This window comes from Rhopilema esculentum, chromosome 21, assembly GCF_057945365.1.
Source record: "Rhopilema esculentum isolate cy_ngs chromosome 21, ASM5794536v1, whole genome shotgun sequence".
Taxonomy (NCBI): Eukaryota; Metazoa; Cnidaria; class Scyphozoa; order Rhizostomeae; family Rhizostomatidae; genus Rhopilema; species Rhopilema esculentum.
Window position 1 is genome coordinate 4,614,528 of NC_142835.1, and position 11,114 is coordinate 4,625,641.

Below are 11,114 nucleotides of genomic sequence, written 5' to 3' on the forward strand. Positions count from 1 at the left end.
CATCCTAAGAAGTTTGTAGTACTTATCAGCTGACGAGGATCATAACATTTTCATTTCGAATCCCAAACTAACTACTTGGTGTTCAGCATTGTTGCTGCAGGGCACATAATTCGAAAATTGAAGAACACATTTTTAATGAGTGACTTGAACAAATTTATTCAAAAAGTTGTCTTCAAGGGATACCAATTTCAATGTTGCCATAATTGCTTCAGTACTCATCCGTCTCGCACGTTCTGTGCTAGGATTGTGTTTTTAGATTTGCGTAGAAAGATAAGAGGAGTCATTTACCTGGACATTTAACCAAACTGATGAAAGCGTGGATCAAATGTGAAAACTTGATATATAGTTGTTTGGGGATAAGTATTTACTTTATTAGTCTATTTAATGACTAGGCATGGATTGGATGATATCCGTGTTGTGTCTTTGTGGCACGAACAGTACTGTCTCCTACGCTACAGCTTTTGTATGCTCAAAAACCTGATAAAGCAATCAGATAATAATAAATCTTGTGCTTTTAAACGTTAAATTGAAAGCAAAGCGCTTTCCTGTTTTCTATAGACACCCACCACCCAGGGGTTTAAGATTTGACTGTTTTGCAAATCTAGGAAACTCTGGATCGTTGCCAGGGCATGAGACGATGCACGTTTGTCACCACATTCTGTCTGATGTAATCAAGTAAAATTATTTGGTAACTATTACTCATAATAATCGTTTTATCAAAGAACCGAGATAGCAAATGGCAGAAAATTGATGCAACTTTGGCACTTGTCATTATTTATAACTCTACCACCTTAACTAAACGTGTCTCCTTAACTTTGGACAGCAAGGAAAAAAAATGGTCGACGAAGCTACAAAGAAAACTTTAGCAGCAATTCCGTTGTTGCGGACAAAAGCTGGGCCTAGGGACGGAGATGCTTGGGTAACAAGGCTAAAGGAAGAATATCAATCCTTGATCAAGGCAAGTTAAGTTCTGCTCTACAGCATAAAACGAGAAATGTACGCCAGTCACATTGCAATGTCTCTGTAAATTTGCATTTACGCTGCAATTTCTATGTAATCAGATTTACATTGTTACGCCGACAAATATCTACATGTCGAAGTACACGATGTGAAAATCAAACTAGTAAACGTAGCCAGGAAACCTCTCTCGCTGTTAAACGCTCGTTTGAGGATCCACCAATCGTTCATTTCAAACTTTCTACGGATAACTTTCTACCAAACAAAAACATTCTTCCCACTGCCTGTTAAAATTAATTCCAAGCACTACACCTTTGCTTGAAAGACTTAACTGCCATAGTAATCTGTAGTCATAATTCTACAAGTTTTCGAAGCTTTAGAAGTTTGGGACACTTAAGAGCAATACATTTCGGTGATCAAGAATTTATCTTTAGAAGTCTCTCGTAATTGAGGTTTAGACTAAATGATCATGTTTTAATCCTTGTTCTAGTATGTGAGTAATAACAAAGAACAAGATAATGACTGGTTCAGATTAGAATCAAACAAAGAAGGAACCAGGTAAGCAGTGCTATGGTAATTCGCTATTGTCAAAATCTACATTGGTCAAACCGTTACCTAATTGTAACAATTCAGTGATGCAACATGGGTTGAGTATTCAACCTTTCATCATCAGTTCTAGTAAAAATTCCCCCGACCAAATTTTTTATCAAGCTTATTTTCTGCCAAACAAATTAAAATTCTGTCATCAAACAAAAAAGTAAAATTATTAATCAAACAGTGCCAAACAAACTTTGATGAGGTTAAACAATAAAATTCTACTTGCAAACTGGGAAGTTAGCAGTTGCCTATTTACAACATCCATCATGAAACACACCAAGAAGCAACAACCAAGAAGCATTCTATTTTTTGGCAACAACTGAAAAACATTCTAAATGATACTAAGAAACCAATCATGAAGTTTTGCAAAGTTTTCCTAATAAAAAATTGTTTACAGGGTATGAATAATTTTAGAATAAATGCAAAATTGATGACATAAAGTTTTCTTCTTTGATCATTGCCTGAACTAACATATCGGGAATTTTCCATCTACTTTCCATGGCCATACTCAATTATGTAGTTTATATTTGTTTTATGTCACAGTCCTATTGCTGTAGTTCTCATATCATTCTATGACAGGCCAACAGAAGTATTTTTGATGCTTACCCAAGGTTCTGATGTATGCTCATAAAACCTTTATCACTAATTTCCTTTCTAGCCAAACATTCAATTATGTCACCTTTCACTATGACAATGTTTTTGCAAAGTTATATACTCAATAGAATTCTTAGAATTTCAGCAGCTATGGAGACTTGACAATTTTGTCCAATAGTAAATTTTTCAGAACTATTTTGTGACCGAATCTGCAGAGTATGGCAAATCTGGCACATGCATAGCCATTTCAGGCACATTTTCAGTATGCAAACCTCCTTTTTCTAGTCTCGTGGTTTACAAACAGACATTTTTATAAAAGTGCTATTGTAAATTCTGTATAGGATTTCAAATCTTCACATATCTTGTATAATAATATGAAGTAGTGCTTAATGCTGTTGATGTTGATAAGTGCCTAACTTATGGATTTACATGCAATTTTTGTTTGCTCTTTGAAAACCATGTTTGAACTTCTTCCTTCAAGACAGAAGAATAAACAAACAAGCAAATTTCTTATATTTTCTCACAAATCCTTTTTTCAGATGGTGGGGCAAATGCTGGTATATGAGTAACCTACTGAAGTATGAGTTTGCTATAGAATTTGATGTGAGTACTAGTCAGGCTTTTTCGCTTTTTATCAGATTCTTTATGAAAATCAGGGGGGGGGTGTGGCTGATGGCGCGTTTTGAAGCAATGTTTTTATCAAGGAGCGTGATTCACAACTTCTGGTTCAAATTGCACTGAATAGTGGTAATATCAGTACTATCGATGTTACAGCTTTTCTGCTTGTTTTTTAAGCGTTGTGGTCAGAGTGGTTCTTTCATCATACACAACCAGCACAAACAGGTTTCCAGTGCTTAACATGCATATCATGTGTTGCAATTCCCTAAATGATGAATGCTTAAAAAACTTACAAGTTTTGTTTCTGATAAAAAGTAATGTTTCTGATAAAAAAGTAATCTTAAATTCAAATGGATGAGGTGCGCAATATCGCTACTTTTTGAGAAGCAGGTGCTTGACCAAATGTGCTCATTGTCTTGCCTAGGTGCTTGTCGTGTTGGTGCACAATCGCAGAATTTTATGCAGAAAACATTTTATCTCCTTTTGCTAGTCTATTGCATACCTTCAAGATAAATGCTTTTTTGCCCATAGAAACAATCATGCAAAATCAAGTATAATGTTGGCCTTGGTTTCATTCTCTTTTACTAGAGAAAGTCATAAATGGCAAAACCAGCTGTCTTGATAAACATACTGTAATGAGTACCGAACTTATACTTTTGAAGGTATCAAGCTGAACATGCTGACGTGATCTGCCTTCTCTGGAAAGTCTTAACATTCTATCCCAGTTACTGCTACTTCATTTTTATGGAGTCAGATAGAAAAAATTATCTACTTACATTTATGGTATTGAATTAAGGCTTAAAAGGCACTTATTCATCTCTTGCTTCTCTATGCTACCTCTCAAACGGTATAAATTATTATATGCAGTCCCAACGGTGGCAAGCATTTTTGCTCTGTGCTATCAAACTGCCCTCGAGTTTGTAAGAGAACAACACGCAAAGGACTGAATAACGAGAGTGCCCCCAGTGGTCACTCCAGCCCAAGATGAGTGGGGGGGGGGCAAAAAGAAAGCAGGACCACGTACCTTTTTGGAGACGCCCTTTTTGAACCACACCCTTTTAGACCAAGCCCTTTTTTCCCGCGGGAAACATTTTCTCTGGTAGAAAACAACGCTATTGCCTAAAACTTAATTTCAGACTTTTGAATTTAGAAATTTTACGTGTGTAGAAATCACGAAAAGACCTATTAAAAAGTGCTACTAGTAATAACTTTCAAAAGCGACGCTGTTGCAAAATCTAACACAACGATCTGTTCAAAGTACAAATAGTTCATAATCGTTTTTGTATGGATACCATGTCTAATCGATAGACTAAATTTTTTAGTTGTTTAATATAATGGACTAGAAGATCAGCTTCCTCGATTTGATTGGAAATTTTGTTAGAAATATCTCTCTCGCTGCTTATTAAAAGTAGATTTTTTGGAATTGTAGACAAATAATGCTTGGTCTCTTGCCTCAGTCTACTAATGGCTTCACACCAAAATCAGCTTCTGACGATCTACATAACGTCCCCCCCACCGACGTTTTCTCGTCGGATTTGCAAGAATCTCAATGCAGTGGCGGATTTAAGGGGGGGCAACTAGGGGCAGTTTTTGGAAATTGTGCGCCCCTTTTGAAGAATGAGAATCAGGGGACAACGTTTCTGAGACTGATAGGTTAATTTGCTTCAAGGATTACCTCAAAATTATGTTGTTTATTCTGAAAAGGTATCTGAAATTGTTGTATACAGCGTACTCTCGTAACAAAAATTTTGGAAATTTGTCAGCGCCCCCACTACCGACTGCCCCTCCTTCAAATTTGCTCTGGATCCGCCTCTGTCTCAATGGCCAACTTTATAAAGAAAGTGGGGGGCCTAACCCCCACTCCCCATTCCCCCGTGGCTCCGCCACTGGTGCCCCTGCTGGAAGGATGTATGTATCACGAGTAAAATACTTTGATATTATTAAAAATGGTTTTTGTTTCCCTCATTTATCAGGGTTGCTCCCTCCGCAATCAAAAGTTGTCTCAGCCTATGGGGCACGCTCAACATTTGCAGGCCGCGTGTAAAATCGGGTGTAAAATCGAAAAGAAAAATTGCTGCACATGAAACGTCTTCATCAAAAAGTTCAATCAACAAAGTCTGTTGGCTTTTCAGTTTTGAAATCAGGAAAATCAACCATAAGCTCCAAGGTCTTTTTTGATAGATGCTTTAGCAAATGAAATTGACTGCATGGGTTACATCATCGATTTTTTCTAGCCTTTCTAGTCAGACCTGATTTCTGGTGAGATAACACTGATATACAGGTTCATTCCCCTTATTATAAGTCAAGCTAAGGTTATTTACCTTTTCATTCCATAGCAAGTAACGATAGAGCGGTTGGATGTTTTTGATTGAAATCTGACCGCAAGAGCCTTTTTTGGATTATTGTGGCCTATGACGCACCGCAGACATGTATTGTTCTGTATACTCCTCCCAGAATACTTTTGTTTATAGTCTTGTGTGATTCGTTTTTGTTGATCAAAGCGAGAATATAAGGCCAAAGCTTCCAAATTGTGCCTGATATTGGTTATCTATATATTGACTTTTGCTGTGTAATTACTTTTTAAACAGGAAGACCCATTTTTTTGATTTTCAAGATTTTGTTTTGATCCCCATGAAGTACTTATTCTGAAATAATATCTTTTGAAGTAAAGCTGTCCTGTTGTTGAACTTTTCCCTCCTGGCTTGCAACGGTCTGTATCACAGAATTCTGTGTCTGTATGCATCACTGTATCAAGCAACAGAATTTTAATTACTTTATATTAAGCTGTAATTTTTTTAAATCTCGATTAAATATCTCGCGCCGATGGGATACCTGAAAATTACTTATAAACCAGTAAACTACATTATAAAGACGATTGGGGAGGGGGGTGGAGTACATAGAGAACGTGATACTAAAAATAATATAAAATTAGCTTGATTGTCCAATGAGCTGTGATTAACAGGGGCTATACTAAAGACCCATCACCCCCATACTTTTCAGTAAGAAATATTGTTGATTATTGAAAACAAAGCTTTTCTAACGTATGCTCCTCTCTACCCCAAACCCCCCTATTTTGAAGTATAAGGTATGTTTTTTGAAGTATTGATTGATAACATACGTAAATCCATTATGTGGCAAGATTGAAGAACTTAGAATCTTATAAAAGAAAGTGGATATAAATTATTCCAAACTAACTTTACTTAAAAGTGAAAGCTTGTCCCCCAAAGCCCCAAACCAAGGGAAAGGCCGCCGAGATCGGGGGGCAAGTGGGCAAATTGCTCAAGGCCTCGAGGTCTAGGAGCCTACACTCTTATATTTAAAAGAACAATTTTGTAAGAACACGAGCCTCAAAACTGGTCAAAAGTTAAGAACAAATTAAGAACAAGCTGAGGCTGAGCTTCTGCAAAATGCAATTTTGAGCAACGTTTTTTCTCAAAATCGAGGATTTTAGCGATGTGTGGGTGCTTTTTCGGTGAATATTCAAATTTGTCAGCAAATTAAGGCTGTCTTACTCACTTTGTTGGCAAATGAGGCCTGAACATCTCCTTAGAGCGAAAAAGCTAGCACTCGCACTGCTTACACCTTACTAAATTAAGAACAAATTAAGAACAGTCAGCCTGAACTTAAATTTACTGGTTCTTATAAAAAAGGAGGGCAATTGAGTAATGAATTCCATTTTAAGAATGGAATAAATCAAAGGCAGCAGATTTGCCCAAAAATAATAAAACGTTTAAACGTTTGCAAGAAGTAACTGCATGAAAATTTCTGAAATGCATTTGAAGCTAATCTGAAGGGCGTAGTCGCAAAAATGTTCGATTTTATCAGCGGCCCTGCCCTAGGGTTGCCTTTACCGGGAGAAGAGTTTCAATCTGATCGAGGAATTGTGAACAATTTATCTTTGTTTTAGAGACCACCTGGTAAAAATTAATTTATCTTTAGGAGGAAATCGTTAGCGGCGAATCAAAGCTACCCAGCATAGTGGAAGCTCATTCTGATACCACGCAATAAAATTGATTACAAATTTTCCGCTGTCTATTGAGACTTATCTATTGTGTTATTCTGTAAAAGGTGAAAATGTGCGACGGAGGACAATATATTACAAATTTTAACGATCTAAAACAACTGCAACGTCTTGAATTGAAAGTGTGAAGATAATTAAAACGATTAGTCACCTTTAGTTGCAATACTCTTAAAAGATTTTACTAAACACACTTGAGGTGGCTATTTCAATAGCAAAGTGTGCCCATCCTATTGACGTCATATGATTGCGGAACCTTGCATCAAGGCAGGTCTACATTTCTATTTTGTTCTAAACCAAAATGTGTAGGTCTTACGACGGCTTTATCAAAGCCCTTGTATCTGAAGTTTGAAAAGTCTTGAGAAATTTTAGGACCATTTTGAGCTCATTATAAATTGTCTCAGATTTCAATCCATACTTTTTTAAAGGTAATGTGTCCATATAAAAGGACTGCGTATACCAAACTTGTCAAGTCATCCATCAAAATAACGGCTTGCGATTGGTCGGTATTCTTGCGATGCAAAACTGCTCACATGCAAAGCTAGCTTCGCAGCAGTGTAGATAAACAGAACGATCGTAATGGTTGGAGCAATCACATGAAAAATCACGTTTCTGAAAACCCAGCAGAGTTGCTTGCTTTAGCCATAGTCATGCTTTTGCTGGACACATTTCCTTTAATTGTTGTTTTGATTGCCACACCCTTTTTATCTGAAAGTAAGAACATATTTTAATGTCTCTTTCCATTTGTAAGTATTGAATGCTAATAAGTATGTGTATTAAGTAATAAGTATTAGGTATTTCTTGACCTATTTTTTAAATTCTAAGGGTAGAAAATTTTTTGACAGTACAAAAATTAACTACAGTGCGATTTAACATTTATCAGAATTTATACCTTAGTTATAAAAATACAATCAACAAGCTTGATTGATCTTTCCTCACAGTCTTCCAAATCCCTTTCTCCTTCATCTTGCAAGGGCTTTGCTTTAGTTTCTGGGCCTTTCCCTAACATCATCCCTAACAATTAAAAATGCAATGTTTATTTTAAGAAGCTAAGTAATTAATATTCTTTTTTTATCTTTGCTTATTTTGTTTTTAAATGATTCTTAAAGGATCTTATAGGCCAAGTGCTAAAGAGCTACTTTTAAGAAACACAAAAACATAACATAAAACACAACCTTATTAGTTGCAAGAAGTTATTTTTTTCTTCTTTTTTTTACGGTGAAGTATTGACTTAATCCCTTTCCGCATCAAATAGTGCAAAAAGCCTGTCCATTGAAAATCTTTGGGGGCCTCTTCGGTACCTAATTATCGAAAAGAACTCTCAATTTTTTGTCACTTTTGGTTTCCTACGAAACTGTTGTGTCACTGCGACACAGAAAATCTCTCGTTTTTTTCAGGACAGAAAGTTGTTTATAACTGCAATGACGATAACGACATTTCTTAATCGCTTAGCTGCCCTTGTATTGAGTAACATGTACAAGTCCCTTATTAAAGGAACAAGTATACGACCAAAAGTCTTGTGCGACACCTCCACATTCTACCTACTCCAAAATTTTCAGTTTGATTCTTTTTGTGTAAGTCCTCGTTATCAGTTTTTGTTTTGGATTTAATTTGTTTGTTTCATTTAAGTCGCGTTTTCAAACTGGCCGAAAATTTTGATTTTTATTTCTTGTCTTATTGTCTAGATACCCGTTACCTATCCAACTACAGCACCAGAAATAGCTATTCCAGAACTTGATGGGAAAACCGCGAAAATGTACAGGTTTGTAGATTAAATAGGTTTCTGTGGTTTTCACGAGCTTTTGCCTAGTATAACATAAAAATACAAATGTTTTGTATCACCAATCTATCATCATCATTAATATTTTGCAAAGCCTTTTCTTTTCCGTGCAATGAAGTGTTTTTTGTGTATGAAGACACATTTTTCTTATGTGTGAAGAAGCCATTTTGGCTCCTTGGGAAATCACTTGATCATACGCGTAAAACTTAGGGGGTTTGAAGGCTTAGGTACGGGGTGGGAGAAATTTAATGGCGGTGCAGCCATTTATCGAAAGCATTTTGTTTGGTACTCGATGAAAAGCCATTTCTTCTTCTTCAAATCTGACTGTAATCAGAGAATCATAAATATTCGCTAATCATGCTACATTGAGTATCCGACTCAAACTTTGGGAGTCTGTGAATGCTCCTAGTATAAAATGAATTGAGCCAACGAAATTCTTGCCATTCCCGAGCTTTCAGGTTCGAAAGGAGAAAACCCCATCTTATTTTGCTTAAAAATTTGTGCTTCTGCTTAGGTTCGACCTGAAATGGCAGATCTCGTATTAAAAAGTAGAAAATCGTTTTGCTCAGAAATGTAATGGTAGGGAGCCCCTTGAAGTAGCCCAATTTCTGGGTACGGTCGTGGTGTTGACAGGATGTCGCTGGCGAGCGATACAAATAATTTTTTTATGTCAAATATAAAACTTCCATGAATGAAATTACTAAAGAAAATAACCACTAACGAACCCCTTCTAACATAACAAGGACGATACCGAGAGTGCAGAAGACCTGACTGCCCCATGACCAAATCATAGAGCAATGTGTAAAAGGCTTAACAAAATGATGTTTACTCGTAAGGACGTACATATAGAAAACAAGATTGAAATCAAACGATTGCAAAGAGAAAAGAAGGTAACTTGAGAAGGAAAGTCTATATGTCAAGGAAATTATGTTTCCAAAATTACTCATTGTGGCTTTTATTGTCTTTGCGACTCGATTTTTTTCAAAATGGATTTGAAATGAATTAACCAAAGCCAATATTTTACGACAGCACTCTATGGCTTACAAAATTTGGCTTTGGCTCATTATCCATTTACCCAAAAATGTCAGATAATGTTTAAATTGTTATCGTTGTATTTGCATTGTTATATAGATTATGTTGTCATTATCGTGGTATTCACATTTAATATTTTTACTTAAAGGGGTGGAAAAATATGCCTAACTGATCATTTCAAGCCCCTGTGGGCAAGAAATGTGCCAAAATTTGGAATTGCTCATGCTATGGCATTAGGGGTGAGTTCATAGTAACATGCTTTTATTGGTTTTATTTGAGTCCTTGTTGAAGTTGAAGTGTTTCTACTAGAGTTTCATAGAGGTTTCGCTTGACAAAACAATTGTGTTTTTATTCTGCGACTTAGACGTAGGAACCGCCCCTGCCTTTTAGGGGCTATCCCTTCTTGCCTAAGAGTGCCCCCTCCCCTCCATATCGAAATGCTTTCTGCGTCTATTTTTTGTTACATATACAATTAATGCCTCTCTTATAAGAATTTTAGATGCCAATGTACCAGGGGAAAGTGGCTTAAGTTTCTTGAAGACTTGACAGGAGGTGTTGTCTGTGAAGGCGTGGTTTTTTATGTTTTTAAAAACCAATACGTCTTGAGTAAGGTCAAGTGATGTTTTATTGATTGAAAAAATTTTTGGTGACAAAATGAGCAAAACTTGACTCCGTTTCTCACCTCCTGCAGATAAAGATTCATCAGCAATGGTAAAAAAGGATCCACCTTTTATCCACCTTGGCGAGAAAATTACCGTCAGGTTGAGTTAAGGCGTTCCTGGCCCCTACCGTAGTACCCCTTCACTATTCTATTCGGTACCCCTTTCGACCTATCCGAAGCAAATTAAAATCAATTGTTTAATACTTTCCTAAATGGCACTGCATGTCTTTTCTCGTTAAAACTTCTCAGACTGACTTTTTTGTTTCAGTTGGGACCATGGCTTGCTGTTGAAATTCCTGATTTGGTAGAAAAAGGAATAGTTGTTCACAAGGATGATCAGAAATAAAATGTATAATAATTTATGTAATTTATGGATAATAATTTCATCGAACTGTCTGTGGATTCTCTTTTCATGTTAAATCTGCATCTATTTTGAAACACATCTGTTATAACCATCGGATCATTTTCTATCACAATTCGTTAAGGACTGGGATACACCAGGGGCCCACGTTTTCTCTAACTAACTTTTGGTAAAACATTTTTTTCTGAAAAGTGACATCTTCAGGATTTTTTGAAAGTGCCCTTTTTGAGACATTGTGCTGTTCTTACGTGTGCCTCTCCAATTTTGAAATACTTTCGACGTCCAAGTTGTAAGCTGCCCCCTTCTAAGCTTATACTGGAAAAGTAAACTGGAGAATAATTTGATGGGAATTATAACAATCTGAAGATTGACCATTTTTTTGTAACAATAAATAAAATTGTCGTTAACAAGTATTCAGTTTATAACAGATTCGCCAGTCGGAGAGAAAACCTGAGTATTAGGTCAATATAGTAACGAAATGATGAGATCACAAAAA

General features: G+C 36.3%; 1 protein-coding gene across 1 annotated transcript; it reads left to right on the top strand.

Annotated features, from left to right (window-relative positions):
• Positions 1–49: 49 nt before the first annotated feature.
• Positions 50–10,651, top strand: LOC135684978 (ubiquitin-fold modifier-conjugating enzyme 1). The gene is made up of 6 exons (XM_065200715.2): positions 50–958; positions 1,448–1,515; positions 2,688–2,751; positions 8,470–8,546; positions 9,745–9,835; positions 10,526–10,651. The coding sequence occupies exons 1-6, from the start codon at positions 836–838 to the stop codon at positions 10,601–10,603; spliced, it is 501 nt and encodes a 166-aa protein (XP_065056787.1). The 5' UTR covers positions 50–835; the 3' UTR covers positions 10,604–10,651.
• The last annotated feature ends 463 nt before the right edge of the window (positions 10,652–11,114 follow it).